The sequence below is a fragment of the Physella acuta genome, unplaced genomic scaffold (genome assembly GCF_028476545.2).
Source record: "Physella acuta isolate Inbredline_101_S28 unplaced genomic scaffold, ASM2847654v3 ptg000941l, whole genome shotgun sequence".
Classification (NCBI taxonomy): Eukaryota; Metazoa; Mollusca; class Gastropoda; family Physidae; genus Physella; species Physella acuta.
Window position 1 is genome coordinate 118,985 of NW_026732458.1, and position 17,619 is coordinate 136,603.

At 36.4% G+C, this 17,619-nt stretch overlaps 1 protein-coding gene across 2 annotated transcripts in view; it reads left to right on the forward strand.

Moving 5' to 3' along the window:
• The window catches only part of LOC131953709 (receptor for retinol uptake stra6), a 59,612-nt gene extending 45,513 nt beyond the window's left edge, over nt 1-14,099 (forward strand). For both annotated transcript variants that reach the window (XM_059317037.1, XM_059317038.1), the window contains exons 15-18: nt 5,549-5,712; nt 9,810-9,980; nt 10,224-10,306; nt 13,256-14,099. In XM_059317037.1, coding sequence (XP_059173020.1) covers nt 5,549-5,712; nt 9,810-9,980; nt 10,224-10,306; nt 13,256-13,513 — 676 coding nt within the window. In that variant the 3' untranslated portion in view covers nt 13,514-14,099. The remainder of the gene's footprint in view (nt 1-5,548; nt 5,713-9,809; nt 9,981-10,223; nt 10,307-13,255) is intronic.
• Nucleotides 14,100-17,619: the final 3,520 nt, after the last annotated feature.

Below are 17,619 nucleotides of genomic sequence, written 5' to 3' on the forward strand. Positions count from 1 at the left end.
TGTGTCTGATCGCATAATTAGAACTAAATTTGAATCTAAGTTTCAAAAGATTTCCATTATCATGTGCAACGCTCCAACGAACAATGCAAACGAGGAAAAAAAGACCGCTTCTACGGAGAGTTTCAGTCGGTTGTTGATAAAATACCGAAACTCGGTATGCTGATACTCATGGCTGATTTAAATGCCAAAGTAGGCAGACAATAGAGGCAGAAAAATGGAGATGGGAACCAATGGCCTATGTGAGATGAACAAGAATGGAGAACTCTTGACAGGCTTATGTACCTTAAATGAGCTTACTATATGCGGCAACTGAAATTGTCATAAAGCCACCTGGATATCACCAGATCGTCATGGTTAAAACCAGATCGATCATGTCGCGTTATGGCGTCGCTGGAGGGCCTCACTGCAGGATGAGAGAACAAAGCGAGGAGCCGACAAAGGATCCGATCACCTCCTTGTTGTTGCTTAATAACTGAAGATGAAGCCAAAGGTAAAGAGGAGGCAACAGAAAATTGATTCACGAAAAAGGTTTGATGTAAGTAAACTCCAGTCATATTGTAACTTTTCAGGTCACCCTAGAAAAAAAGAAGGCGTAATAAATTGTAAAATTCTAACGTCAATTGGAGAACAATTGGCACGTTGGAGATTGACCTTCCAGGAAGTGGTAAGCAGCCCATCATCTCATGAACAACCACACCTGGAGCCAGGGGAACCTCTTAACATCAACACTGGGGAAATCACCAGGCAGAAAATTCTCAAAGCTTTAAAAAGTTTGAGGGTGACCAAACATCACGACCAGGCAAAGAAAGGCGTAGAAGAAGTAGCGAATCGACTTAATATATTGCTTAACTTGGTCTGGAACACTGGACATTTCTCAGAGCGGAAAATGTAAGGGTATTACCTTGTTGTCCATTTAATGTCCTTACCAGAGTCATCGCGGACAAAATGAAGGATGCATATGGCCTTAAGCTAAGAAATTAACAAGCAAGGTCCAGGAAGGAAATATTTTATACAGACCAACTAGCCACTCTTAGAATTAGTGTAGAACAGACGATAGAATCGCAAGCCTCACTTCACGTTTGCTTCGTTGACTTTGAGAAGGCCTTTGTGGATTGGCAAACAATATGGAGTGTTGAGATGCTGCTAAGACAACAGCCGGGTACCGGACAACATAGAATGTTATAGTTGAGATTTGCTCTACAAAGAGTAAAGAGGATTATGTCATGCAAGCAATCAATCTTCATTGTAACTTTACAAACAAATATAGTTTTAAAATAGAAGAGCACGGTAATTAAGACAAAAATGTTATAAAACGGTATCACTTACCTTCACGGGTGTCAAAGTAGTAACACTGGTGAAGCAAAAAAGTACCATGGGGTATAACGATACTATTTTTAGCACTAATGTATCCATTTCTAAACGGTTATTGGTCTCTGTATAGCCTTGCTATTCGCAAATTGTTTAGTTCTACAGACAAATACAAAACTTTCAATTTTTAATAATTAAATTACAGGTCTTTTAAAGTTTAAACATTAACTTGAGGGATAATACGTCTATTAAAAACTAAAGAAAGAAATTTTCGAAAATATTCTCTATACTTTATTTTATTGTATATTGCAGTGCATATACGGGTTTTGATGTACTTGATCAATTGCATGCTAATTCCCACTCCCACTATACTTAGTCATCTATAATTTTAATGTACCTGACTGTCATAGGACATATGAACACGAACAGGTGACAAAATAAAAGACTTAAATCAATTATTCGTTAGAAATAACGACAATAATAACTTTAATAAACTATAAACACTTCATAAAAACAAAAAAGGAGAATCCCAGCCTATTCTTACTAGTCTACCACGTGACACACAAGACCGCAGAAACCCTAGGATAATGTTATCTTAAAACAAATACTAACGTAGATTAATCTGGTAGAAAACGCAGGATTGAAGTAACGATTCGCCTTCCAGCCATCCTTATAAAACTTGAACAAAACGTGGAACAAATTGAACATGACGACCGTGAACAGTAGCGACCAAATAGATCAACCGAACAATATAAATCCAATCCCGCCCTATTACTCCACTACTATCAAAGCAAAATAAAGATAAATAATGGGTATAAGTTTTCAATTTTAATGTGTATCAATAATCAAAGCTAAAAATCTTAGCTAAAATGAAGTATTTGTATAAAAAAAAAATTCAGTCAAAATTAATTTACAACTAGGCTAACTCAGGTTAATTTAGCTATTTTCACCTCATGTTAATTAAAACAGCCATCAAGCAGTGACTCCAATGTTTCGACTCCAATGTGTTGACTCCAATGTGTTGACATCAGAAGCTAATTTAGGGGGTTGCAGGTTGAATAATCCAAACTTACAACAACAAAAAAGACCACCCATTAATATACTAGCCGTCGGTACCAGTTACATGGGAATTATAGGTCTATAAATTTTTAATGTTATACGTATTTGGAAAAACAATTATAAAATAGTTATTGGTAAAAACGCAACACTACACGTTGAGACAAAGCAAAGAAATAACCAATTTGCTAAAAATCCGACACATTTAAAATAACAAAGGCTACCAATACTTATTCAAAACCCATATTATCTATATATATAATTCTCTTCTGGGAGACGCTAGAAAACAAGCTGCAAGCGCATCCTTGCAGTCCCCTCTCTTTCTCTATATCACTATCACTCCCTCTCCCACCCCACCCCCACATGGTCTGGTGAGTTGTGGTCACGCTAAATGTTTACAAATCGTAGAGCCGGGTTTAGTGACGGCTATTAGGGGCAGATAATTTAGTTTGAAACGATTTTAAACTTACAGGAGGTAACTAAGAGGAGGCTGCTTTCACGGGGGGGGGGGGGGTAGGGTCGGGGTTAGGGGAAGTGTGGGTAGTGTTTTAAAGCAAATATTTTCAGTGGCAGCATTGGTACTGTCGAATTCACAAATTATAAATTACTGAAAAGTATAAAATAAAACAACTAAATAGCGGCGTGTGATACGCCGAGGGTCGGCTCGTATTCATTATTAGTCAACAAAACACCATATTAAATTGCACACACTGATCAAGAGACTTAAATGATTTCGTTAAAAACCCGGCTGTTCAACTGCATTTATGTTGTTGTTTTTTTTTCAAAGTAATTAGATCTAGTATTGCTTTTGTCCTAGAAAATTGTATATCACTCATAGCGTACGTCTTGATGGGTAGATCTATAGATCTAAATCAAATTTGAATGAAAAAGTTCATTTCTTTATATTCTAAAATTGGAAGATGACGCAATTAGTTTTGTGTACTTTCCGTAGTTTTACCTTGCAGCATGTGACGTCATTGTTTTTGCGTTCTTGTCACAACAATAAACACTTTCCCGGCTGCATAGTGAAATGTGTTTCTACATTCGAATATTCGATAATTTTTATTTACCTTCTTTAAATAAAAATTTAGTTTATACATTTAAAGCATCCACCATATTATTTTCAACAAAAGTCCGTATCTTTAAGCTATCCATATATTGCTGAACATACTTATCACATTGCCTAAAAAATCTCGCGGACAGAGAGAGAGACATAGAGAGAGAGAGAGAGAGAGAGAGAAGTACATTCATATATTAGTATATATATATATATATATATATATATATATATATATATATATATATATATATATATATATATATATATATATATATATATAACCAGAGGCGTAGCGAGGGGGCGGGGGTGCGGACCGCACAGGGTGACACCATTTAGGGAATGACACCAAGGCAAAAAATAGCAAAATATATATAGGGGGGGGGGGGGGTTCAAATCGAAAGTTGAGGGGGGGGGGTTCAAATCGAAAGTTTGAGGAGGGGGTGCAAATCGAAAGTTTGAAAGTTTGTCCCCGGGAAGGGTCGCTACGCCTCTGGGGGGGGGGTGACACCATTTAGTGCCGCACCGGGTGAAACCCGACCTCGCAACTCCACTGTATAACACACACACACATATATATATATATATATATATATATATATATATATATATATATATATATATATATATATATATATATATATATATGTAAGTAGTGTAATGCTACTAATTGATAAGAACATAGTTGGTTGTGAACAAGGTCAAGGCTCAAACCGAAACGGGCTGCTATGCAAATGCGACGTAAACAGGATGTTGTTATGTAACTGATCTCAATAGAATTTGACTTGTCACCAAGACTACTTGATGTAAACAAGTTGTGTTGTAACCAGCGCAGTAGACACAGATGTACCAACCAATACACAATTTTATGCAACAGAAGCGAGCGAGTTGACGAGAATCCTTCCATCATGTTGTTGACATAGAATAAAAACTTTTTTTTTAGATTTAGCAAACAAAGCGACCGTAAAAATAATAATTAATAAAAACTTAAGCCAAAAATTATTTCAGAAATTTTATATTTTTATAATCAATGCTATAAAAGTTGCAAATCTAGAGAACTTGAAAATAATTTGTTGATTTTAAGGCTAAATTTCTATTTTTTCTCTCAAGCCTAAGTTATAACCGGATCTTTCACTTTCGTAAGGCAAAAATTGATTGGCTGTAATGGCAGTCCGTGATCGTTAACTATTTGTTTACAAAACTTTGCACATAAAGTTTTTAAATAACAATGCAAATTTAAACCCCATGACCTACTTTTCCTTTTTTTTCGCTTACAATGTGTACAATAAAATTTATGGCAGCCTATCGAATAGCAGGATGCCATTGTTTATGTCGCCATTACACGTGAAAACCAAATTGTTTTTGCTTTTTTTTAAATTATTTTTATTTAGTTACCGAAAATATTATAAACATCAAATACATTAAATCTTTAGTAAAGTCCGAAAAATAACCAGACAGGATTTTATCACCATATTAATTGTAATGAAGCCGTGCATGATTTTTTAAATTAATTAATGGGCATCTTGAATACTTTCTCGCTCGCGTCCAAAACCGAAATAAAAGTCTGAACTTGTAAGAGCTTGTTTACTATACCGGATGTGCTAGCTGCGTGTGTTTGGGTGTTTATATAAGCAGCGCTACTTTTGGAATCGTGGCGGAAACGTTGAGAGACACAGAACGAACGAGTTGTTGTGTAGACATTGTGTGAGGGCGGAGACAGAATGCTGATAGTGTATAAACACGTCGTTGGCCTTGCTAGGCTATGGTGGTCATTGGTGCAACTAAGATCCGGCGTGATTAAATGAAGATTGTGACCCGGTTCTCTCTAAGACATGTGACATTGGAGGTCTGTTGATTTTCATGGTATAATTTAAACAGTGAGCATTCATCAAGAAATAGTATTGTAAGGTCGAACTAGCAGTAAGAGAGCGATTTTTTTAATATGAGTTGGACTTCCTCAGCGGTGGACGAATAGATACACTACAGGTGGTTACATGCCTCTGTGGCTTTTGGGGGCTGCGAGAATAGATTGAAGGCAATCTTTTATATATATATATATATATATATATATATATATATATATATATATATATATATGCATTTTTTAAAATGTTTTTTTTTCTCTAGGCGCGCATACAACATAGCTTCCTATTTTCTCTTCTTCTGCAACATTTTTATTGGAATCGGCTCATTCGCTCTAAGAATATTTCGCAGTTTACTGGTCATCACGATGGTACTTGGTAGAATGGAAACAAATGCTTTCCCTCGAATTTTTGAATTCTTCGACCCAGGTCAGTTTCGTCAGTTTTGATTTGATTCGTGCCATAGAGGTGTAATGTTAGGGCATTTTCATCCATTTGGGTAACATTTTTTTCTAACTTTTGTTTTTGCATATGCGCATCAAGTTGATGTTTGTAAGAGATAAGTTATAACGCGGGTTTTCAAACTGTAAGTTGCGACTCACCAAAGGTCTCGAGTCATTGCCAAATTTAGCGGAAAACGACAATCAAATCTGCTTTACAACCTTGAATAACGAATAAGAAGCCAAAATCAGTTTTGCTTAATGCTAATTTCCCGATAAGCAAGACGATGAATTTTTGGTTTTTGCTGTATGAATCCCCGGAGACAAAACATTTTCTAATCCATTCTGCTGGTGCAAATATAGATCTAATTCAATCCAAAAAGTGAGCATGCTTGTCTTTCTAGTTTTAATTCAATTATCTTCCTATGAACTCTTCTTTGTGTTGAATTTTTAAAAATAAATAAAATGTTAACAATGACTTAGGCCATGAGATTGGTGTTTATAAAAACACACCCGCGAATTTTGAAGCTAGTTAAACAATTTCAAATATCGCATTATACTATAAATAATATTTGAAAACAAAATAATATTTAATACGCTATTTTTGTAGTTGTTCTTTCGTTTGTTTATTACATTGTTTTATTTTTGAGAGAGGGGTTGTGGAGTATTCGATAATCACTTTTTTTTAAAATACACTAAAACGGGTAGTCTGTTGATAATTTTTTTGGAACCTTTGGGTTAGTCAGAAACATGAATAGATAACCCGTTTACCAGACAAATAATATAAAGACAGCCCGTTCATTGGACAGTACTTTATAATTATCTATGATGAGTATTTGCTGATAGAGAAAGTTTTAATGCATTACCAGTTTTCGGCTACAACTTTATCTAGCCGCCCCTGCCAAGCCCTGCACTGGCCTCTGTGAAAAACCTATCTGTAAAGGACCATGACTTGTGTGTTTGAGAAGCAGCATATAGCGGCATTTGAGCTTTATATATTAGACTAGGCATGCTGCCCAGCTTCGCTTAGGCTTTCAAAAACATTGAGAATTTGAATGCTTAATTAATTCGCCCGAGGGTCGGTCTACCTCAATTTTTTTTCGAATTATAGCTAATATAAGGCGTCGGTCAGTCGAGGTCTGTTTTGACCCCCTCATCGTAGACCTTTAGGCCAACCGGCACCGGCCCCCGTGTTCTGTCCAGTGTTTCTTCCAGACTTTTTCTCCGGGGGGGGGGCACTTGAAATCTTCGGGGGGCGGTAAACTTTCTTCGGGGGGGGGGGGGGCGGACACTGTTAAAAGTATATATTTTCTATACAAATTATATAAATTCCATTTCGTTCGGGGGGGCGGTAAAGAATTTTCGGGGGGGCTTTGCCCCCCCCCCCCCCCCCCCCCCGAAGAGATGCCTGGAAGAAACTCTGGTTCTGTCACCCCAAGGCAAAATCCTGCCAAATTTGAAGCGCCTGCGGCGCCTGGAAGTGCCCGATGTCGGGCACCCAACAACTTTGCTTCATATATTATAGAGATTAGCAAATTGCATAGATAAACAAAGATTTCCAAAGTAGTTCCTTTCTTTATAGTCTAAAATAGGAAGATTCACATATAAAAAAAAATTAGGTTTGACTTGGTGTGTCTCGATCCAGCACCACCTGTCTGATATCAAGTACACTATCATCTCAGCTAATTAGGTACCTTTTAAAATTTGGAGATTAAAAGAAGTGTTTAAAAAAATAACTTACACGAATATGCCTATTTTTTCAAATTATTTTTTTTACCCAAAATTAGCCAGTTTCATTGCTAAACAAACACAGATTTCTATAAAATATTTAAGTCCTGAAAAAGTTTATTATACAAATTTATTTTTGGAATAGATTCTACAGCAGATAGAGTCTAAATCTAGATCTAGAATAGCGTCTAAGTGTAGTTTTTGCGTGGATTTAGATCTAGTCTAGATCTAGAATCTCTAGATCTAGAATCCAAATAGATAAAATATTTTTTTAAAGTTTAGGCCGAGAATATCGTATTGTGTAGTCTACATTTCATAGCGTACATAGCTCTAAATCATATTTGAATGAAATAGTTCATTTTTTAAAATTCTAAACTCGGAAGATGACGTCATCAGTTTCGTGCTCTTGTTTTAGTGTTTTAGTGTAAACAATAAGCGACGTCATTGTTAAATGCGTTCTTGTCCCAAGTTTATACACTTTTCCGGTTGCATAAATAATACTGTTTCTCTATATTCGAATACGCCTTTATTTTTTATTTTTCTTCTTTGAATAAAATTGTGGTTATACATTTAAAACATCTAACATATTATTTTCAACAAAAGTCCGTAAAAAGTTCTCGATATATCGCTGTAGATTCTGATGTGATGTCCGGCGAAAATATTTTGCGGACAGACAGAGAGAGAGAGAGAGAAGTGCGAACATGGCCTACTATAGATTTAGATAATATATCTGTTTGTTGTTTCTATTAGGCAGTGTTTCTTCCAGGCTTTTTTCTCCGGGGGCACTTGATATTTTCGGGGGGAAGGGGGTCAACATTTTCCGGGGGCGGACACTGGTAAAAGTATATATTTTCTATGTAAATTCCATTTCGTTAGGGGGGGGGGAGATTCCCGGAAGAAACTCTGCTATTAGGTTTAAATTATGACATACTTTAATTAAAACGAGATTTTACTTTATGATTACAGAGATTATGCTAATCTACATAAAATATTTTCACGAATAGATATAATCACTGGCCAAGATTATGGCGTGTTAGCTAAACACTCTTTTGGCATATAACCTAAATAGTCATAGTGAGTTTTTGTTTAGTTTGAATGTTCCACCCACAAAGCGGACAGCGAATGGTTCTAAGTGATTGCTGTTTTATTCGGCTTTTGGTTCATAACTATTTTTTAAAATTCATATCAGGTTCGCTCTAAAAAAAAACCGCATCATAATTACAATGACTCTGATAAAAAATAAGTGAATCACCTTTTTTTTACAAGCTTTTATTTAACTCACTTCCTCAGTCGCCAGACTGTCGACATTCTGTCGACAGTCTATCTGTCGTCAGACTAGATCGAAACGCAGGAGTGAAAATTCGGAAACTTCTACTTGACCGATACGATTCACATTTGGCACGTGGGTCAAGACATGAAGACAATGCAATCTGAAACTAAATTTGACTTAATTGGATGCCTAATTAATTTTTTATGAATTTTTTAAAATTTGGACCGAATCAATAGGCATGTCTATTCAACCACACCACACGCGTCATCACGTTCAATCGCTGCGCCATCACCTTCAGTAGGCGCGCCATCACGTTCAATAGACGCGCAATGGTTTTTAGTCATGTAACACTATTGTAAATAAAACATGTAAAGTACTGAAATTTTTTTTCATAAAAAACGTTTTAATAACAAGCTTTTATGTAATGATGCACTAAAAAGTAGAAAATAAATTATACACTACTATTTAAATTACTATAAAGAAAAGCGTGGGTCTCTTCTCAAATATTAGTAAAGGTATCCAATAGGTACTAAAGTACTAAAGTGACCCACGCTTTTCTTTATAGTAATTTAAATAGTAGTGTATAATTTATTTTCTACTTTTTAGTGCATCATTACATAAAAGCTTGTTATTAAAACGTTTTTTATGAATTTTTTTTAACGTTTTTCATCTCCAATTTAAAAAATTCAAGTGGGGTTCGATAATGCGACGAACACGCAAGGGATATTCTATCGCCACCCTCACGCTCTGCTAGTAATTATATAAAACCATTTTATAAAAAGTTTTTTATGATTTTGTTTCCAGTACGTTAACCTTTTTACAAGATTTTTAAAAAACGTGCTTCCTTGTCCTGTCTGTCTGTCGTCAAAGATCGAAACAGGCGTGACATTTCGGGCACTTCTAACTGACAGATTCGTTTGAAAGTTAGCACGTGGGTCAAGATTAAAATTAATTAACTAATATAATCTATAATCTAACTTCATTTAGTACATAAACTGACTTTCTTCTTACATTGTCACTTTTAGGGCATAATTTGGTTACATTTACCTTTAGGTTTTAGAGCATACCTTGGTTACATTTACCTTTAGGTTTTAGAGCATACCTTGGTTACCTTCACCTCGAAGCCTCTCACACAAACCCCGTGCTACTCGTGTTCATCAGGTTACTTAAGGCGTTAAGTCACTCACGAAAAGCTCAGGAGAAATCAACTCGTTTGCCTGACTCACCAGAAGCTCCACACCTGTCCACGCATTTGACCAGTAGGTTTTTACCACCTGTAGCCTCATACGTCTAACCATGTATTGATGCAGTTGTGTAGATGTGAAAGATATATATATATATATATATATATATATATATATATATATATATATATATAGAGAGAGAGAGAGAGAGAGAGAGAGAGAGAGAGAGAGGTGTGCTTTTGTATGCGGTCGGATCAATATGTTTTGCGTATGTGGAGGGAGCGGATTGTCTAACATAACCACCTGACCACCTTTCAGGTGAAAAACGCCATCGTGACCAAGTGTTATCAGGGGCCAGGGTTAACTGGCTTGTAGCCTACACCTTACTGCAGAACCCAACTGTAAGTCGTTGTAAACTTAACACTAAATTACTGTAAAGCTTACCTATAAATCTTTCTTTTTGGCTTTGTACATTTGTGATTATTGCGATTTATACATTTCCCTTTAAAAGTTAAAATCTTTTATTAAGAATGTTATCATTTTAGTTTGACCATAATAGGACAATCAATGTTTGACCATTCTAGCACAATATTAGTTTCACAAAGTCAGCACAGTGTTACTTTAATTAGAAAATTTTACAACAGTTACCGATTCCACTCAACCAGAAACTCTATTGGATATATAATTGTAAGGTTTTGGCCATTATAATTATTTATCACCATTCCAGATCAATTTTTGATCATCTTTATGCCTTTTTAGTAGATATATTTGCCTTATTATTTATTAATGCATACACTTACATGTGTAATTAGATGAATAAATTATGCGCTAATTTGTGTCTTTATTAGCGATTATGCCATTACCTAATATTATATTTTCCGACGTACTTCTTTTTATTTTTATTTAATATTGATTTTATTGAATATTTTCACATTATGTTAGCGTACCCGTCCCCTCGCGTTGCCGGGGAATAGAAGAAAGTCTGATGAAATATATAAGAAGGATTTCATGAATGCTTTACCAATCCTATGTTCTTAGACGCGCGACCTTGTTTTCTAAAACCGAGTTATTTAAATGTAAACAAATACCTGCGCTTGGATCATAAATATCGGGACACTGGTTTACCTACACTACCGCATGAAAACCTTGAGTGTACGTTAAGGGGATAGGCTCCCGAAAAAAACGGTGAAAAAAACTTTTAAAGTAATAAGTCTTTTTCATTTATTTGTGTATGTATAAGTTAGGGCACTTAAGGAAAAATATTTGGATGTACCAGGGACTCTTCTGAAAATATGGTTGCCATGGAAACGGCGGCCATCTTGGAAAAAACTACCTCTGTGGAGTTCTAAAATTTCCTAAAGTAACATATAAACCGCCCATATAATCATTGATCTTTATTGTACTAACACCAATAGAGTCAGCTGGCTAATTTTTGTAACCGAAAAACAACTAGAAATATTTTTTTCAAATTTTCAAAAAAATTGTGTGGTGAAATTCCATTGAATTTAGCATTATTTTCATTGGAATCTCGTCACACCAAATTTTGAAAATTAAAAAAATATATTTCTAGAGTGATTCTAAATATTTCTAGCCAGCTGACTCTATTAGCGTTAGTACAAGAAGGATCAATGGTTATATAGCCGATATTTATGTTTGTTTATGAAATTTTAGAACTCCAGAAAAGGATGTTTTTTTTCAAGATGGCCGCCGTTGCCATGGCAACCATATTTTCAAAAGAGTCCCTGATGCCATGAAATATCTTCCTTCAAGTACCCTAACTTAGATATACACAAATGAATCAATAAAAGGTTTTAATTAAGAAGTTTTTTTTTTCTGGAGCCTAGCCCCTTAATCACTCACCGAAATAATGAGGTAGAACACACTTCGGTGACCGACCATGTGTCAGGGACGCAGAGGGACGCTCTCGGGAGCCCCAGATTAAACTAACGCAGAGGCGCCATAGTGCTCGTAGGGGAACCCGAGGCGGTGGAGTCGTGCAATCTACGGGGCGCCGACGGTTACGCCTGTTGAAGTTTTAACGCTGAATATAGTAGTACCCCTTACCCACTATGAAGGACGAACGATTAACGGATGCTAAGTGCTAACATAGCCGCTCCGAAACTCGCACACTCCAGGGAGCCGCTCGTATCAAATTTTAATTATTTTGTTAACAGAAACCTGCCCAGAAGTATTCTCATCAACTCTTTAAAGTTTTATAGCACTCGGATGAAAGGTGTCGAACCGCAGCTGACTTTCATTTTTTTTAATATACTGTATATAGAGTAGAATCGCACCTTCCCGGGGCGCCATTCTTGCGAAATTAAAAAAGATTGTTTTACAGAAACCTCCCCTGGAGTGCTCTAATCAGCTGCGCCAAGTTTCATAGCACTCGGATAAACGGTGTCAGACCGCATTAGATTTTTATTTTTTATATAAGATATATAGAGAAAATTCGCACCCTCTCGTTGCGCCGCCCTTGCGAATTTTTTTTTTTTTTTTTTTTTTTTTTTTTGCTGAACCCTTCCCTGCAGTGTTCTAATCAAAGTTTCATGGCGATCGAATGAACGGTGTCAAACCGCAATCGACTTTTATTTTTATATACCGTATATATAGAAAAATCAAATTGCGTGCTGTCGGGGAGCCACCCCTGCGAATTTGAAAATGTTTTTTACGCAGAAATATTTCCAGGAGTGTTCTCAACATTTTGCCAAAGTTTCATGGAGATCCTGTGAACGGTGTCACTGCAATTCACTTTTATTATTTTTATATACCGTATATAGAGAAAAATCGCACCCTCCCGTGGCGCCGCCCTTGCGACATTAAAATAGATTTTTTTGCAGAACCCTTCCCTGGAGTTTTCTAATCAACTCCCCAAAGTTTGATGGTGATCGAATAAACGGTGCGAAACCGCAATCGACTTATATCTTTATATACCGTATATTTAGAAGAAAACAAATCGCGCCCTATCGGCGCGCCATCCCAGCGAATTTGAATTTTTTTTTTTTTTTTTGCAGATACCTCCCCCGGAATATTCTCAACAACTTCCCAAAGTTTCACGGCGATGTGATAATAGGTGTAGTAATGCATAAAAGACAGACACACACACACTCACACACACATACTTACATTGCTTTATATATATATATATATATATATATATATATATATATATATATATATATATATATATATATATATATATATATATATATATATAAATGTGACGTCAGACAATTCGCGAAAAGAAAGGTATATTTTACCCTTGTATAGAAATAGAAATAACGTAGAAGAAATACAATGAACCTGCACATGACCCTCCAGGCAAACATGATACCGCTGTCATTCCACAGTTGAGGATCTATCGAAGAGGATTCATACAGCTCCTTAATCGTGCCATGAAAGAAGGATTAAAACTTCCAATCAGCGATAAGCCAATTTATTTAATACTCTCAAAGATTCAGCATGGGCAAAAGAAAAAGAAAAAAAACACGCTGAAGAAAACAAGTTCAAAGAGCACTGTCCGTCCAGTAGACGAGAACAAAGTGAAGACAGAAAAAATGATCGGACGATCAAAGTCTATGGAGACTTTTACAATTACTGAAGGCTAGGCTAGTAGATAAAATTAGATAGGGAAAATAGAGGGCTGAGGTAGTAGATAGAAGTAAAAGGAAAAACTGAGGGCTGGGGTAGTAAATAGAAGAAGAGTGGAATACTGAGGACTGAGGTAGTAGATAGAAGTAGAGGGAAAACTGAGGACTGTGGTAGTAGATAAAAGTAAAGGGAAAAACTGAGGGCTGAGGTAGTAGATAGAAGAAGAGGGAAAACTGAGGACTGTGGTAGTAGATAGAAGAAGAGTGGAAAACGGGGGGCTGAGGTAGTAGATAGAAGTAAAGGGAAAAACTGAGGGCTGAGGTAGTAGATAAAAGTAGAGGGAAGAACTGAGGGCTGAGGTAGTAAAATTAGAAAGGGAAAACTGAGGGCTGAGGTAGTAGATAAAAGTAAAGGAAAAAACTGAGGGCTGAGGTAGTAGATAGAAGTAAAGGGAAAAACTGGGGGCTGAGGTAGTAGATAAAAGTAAAGGGAAAAACTGAGGGCTGAGGTAGTAGATAAAAGTAGAGGGAAGGGCTGAGGTAGTAGATAGAAGTAGAGAGAAATCTTCTGTATTGTAGTAGAGTTACATTTGTAATAGTAATAAAGCGTTGTTATTTTGAAAATACTATGTTGTTTTGTATTAGACATGATGGTTGTTTTATCCATCCATCCTTCACCCACCCTTCCACCCACCCTTCCACCCACCCTTCCACCCACTTACCCACCCACTTACCCACCCATCCATCCATCCATCCACCCATCCATCCATCCATCCATCCACCCATCCCTCCATCTATCCATATATGCATATATATATATATATATATATATATATATATATATATATATATATATATATATATATATATATCAGTGATGTAAGATTTTTGGGTCCCTATGCAAAAATTATCAGTGGGCCCCCTTCATCCGCCGTTAGGCTTCAATAAAGTTAAATGAAGGAATCAATAATATAAATATTCAATAATATAAATATTCTGTACATTATGTAGTTTATACGTCCTGATTGTGTATTTAGACTATATAATAATGAAGGCCTACAACCCCGTAGTTTTGTAAAAATGTTACAGGCTTACAGTTTATTTTTTTAAGTAACCTAACACAGTAGCGGCGGAGCGCTAGACTGCTAACCCAATAGTTTCGAGTTCGAATCCAGGTTCAAGTTAGTGGAACGTCCGTGAGTCCACCCAACTCTGATGGATACCTAATTCACCATAGGGGAAGTAAAGACGCCTGGCATAGTGCTGACCACATTAACCCTTTATATGCCGAGGTCAAGAAACATATGAACTTCACTTCATCTGCCAAATGGATCCTTATTTTCTAAAGAAGAATCTTTACTTTTAAACACAGTAGCGCACAAGGCGAGGCAGACGTGTTGTCGGATGACACCATGACAAAACAGTGTAAAATTTACTGTCAAAACTATGCTATTTCCAGCTAAAATAATAAAAGATAAGTGAGAGAGGGCTAACACCCCACCGAAAGTGCACAGTTGTTGGGGGCAATAGGGTGACACCTTTAGTAAACGCGTAGGGTAACCGACCTTGTGATGCAGCTAACCAATTACAATTTTGTTTAAATTGCTCATGATTTAGTTAGATCTGTCTTTTTCTCATGCTTTTAACTTTGCAAAATGATTAATAAGTTCCTTGAGATTCATTTTAGCTGCTTCTGTATTTTCTATTCTTACGATGACAAAGTTACTGACCCAATGGGCATATGTACAATTTTTTTTTAATAATAAATGTACAGCATCACAATGAGCAAATAGTCAGATTTAAGAATTCCATCATAGATATTTTTAAAAAGTATAATGTTAAAGAGTACGTATACGTAACTAGCGCAACTGTCCGCGTTGCTGCTATCTAGCGTGCTGTATGAAAGTATTGAGTGTACGTTAATCATCAGCGTAATAGGGAGTTTGAATACATTTTGGCGACCGCCTACAGACGTCACGGAGGTTACTGGTTATACTACCGTAGGTAGCCGGATGCAACCCCTGGTTCGGTTTAAATCATCTAACGTAGAGGCCCGCCGTGTCCCTAGTGTAGGTTGCTCTTGTGCTTTGTGTCATCCGTACGTCTTCGACGCCCGTGTTGCAGTTTGATCGTTGAATAAGTAGTACTCATGCAGGACGCGCAATCAACGGATCCCTTGCACTAGCCGGACTTGCGCTGACCGGCTAGTTTTTGTAGATAAGCCTAGCAGTGTTTCTTCCAGACTTTTTTCTCCGGGGGGGCACTTGAAATCTTCGGGGGGGCGGTAAACTTTCTTCGGGGGGGGGGGGGCGGACACTGTTAAAAGTATATATTTTCTATATAAATTATATAAATTTCATTTCGTTCGGGGGGGGCGGTAAAAAATTTTCGGGGGGGCTTCGCCCCCCCCCCCGAAGAGATGCCTGGAAGAAACTCTGAAGCCTAGGAAGGTAGATATTAGATATCCCCCTTCTCAAGGCTTATATATATATATATATATATATATATATATATATATATATATATATATATATATATATATATATACTAGACTTGTTTTCTAAGAATTAAAAAAAAAAATTTTATGCAGAACCTTTTCATGTAGTGTTTTAATAAACTCCCCAGAGTTTCTCAGCGGAAGCGTGGAACATATGCATGTAGTTAAAAAAAACTCGACCCGATCGCCATAGAGTAATATTTTAAGGGAGTTATTAAAGATATTTTAAGGTAATTAATTCAACTAAGTCAAAGATATGAATATGTTCTGCATATATTTTAATTATGAGGGGGGAGGGGATTTTCACAGGATTACCCAGAAAATGTCGTTTTAATAAATTTCCATATACATTTCTATCCATACATATCTCAGTAATCATTAAATATAAACATGTATTAATAAAAAATCACATTTAGAATTTTAAATATCATACCCTCTTAGAAGAGTTTCCAGATGTTGCACAAGCTTTTTAAATTATTTATTTTCTAAATTTTCCAGGGGAATGGGCGAACACTTGTAAAAATATATAAATTCTATTTCGTTAGAGGGGGCGGTATACTTTTTTGAGGGGGGGGGGGGTAAGAGTTGCCTGAAAGAAACTCTCAATGCGACTTTTGTCAAGTTTGATTTTGGGTGCAAAGTTTAGAAGTATGACTGCGACTATATTTAGTATCAATGTGCAGTAACTACGTGTAGATCAAGGCTACCAGATAAAGTAGTGTGGCAATGTCTACATTTATCGTCTATACACAAAGCAGAATGTCGTCACTGATTGTTGAAAAAAAAACGGGAGTTTGGCCTTTAGATGGATGTAGAGATGTATGTGCCTAGCGTGCAATAAAAAACATAATACACGCTCGACAAAGCCGCTGTCCACATTGAAGTGTAAATTTGAATAGGTGGGGGCGGTAACCATGTTTCACATCGTAAAAAAAGAGATTCATGTTGACTATAGAAGTCTGAAAATTTCTGAGTAGATAGTTAAATGGTTATACTTCCAAAATTAAAGTTAAACCTCAATGTAAATGTCTGCAATCCAGAAGTGTTAATTGTTATGTAAAAAATTATTAAATTGAACTGTAGCCTACATTATGTTATAATGCTGTTACAATTTGATTTAAAAACTTAATTGCGTGGTTATATAAATCGATTAACTTGTCACAAATAAACATAGGTGGCCATAAATAAATGATTTGTTTATGAAATTGATTATTTGGTTTATAACGGTCCTCATGTAATAGTTTTAAAAAGTATGATACAAACTGTCAAGCTCAGCACGCATAAAGCATGAACCCCTAAAGCATGAACCCCTGAAGCATGAACCCTTAAAGTATAGTCAAGCTCGGCACGCATAAAGCTTGAACCCTAAAGTATAAATCCCCTGGCGTGAACAAAGATTTTTACAGCTACATCCCAAGTGTTTATTCCTATTTTACGGTCAGTGGTTGCAAATTAAGGTCACAGACTTAAGCACAAAAGTTTGATTTCTGCCACGTCTCTTTTCTCCCCCAGTTCTATGCCCCTGTCAAAAGTTTTATGAGTTTTCCCCACCGTCCGACCATCTCACGACCTCGCCCCGACCTCATCTACCAAACTATTGAAATGCTGTCGAATGTCTCGCCTTTTT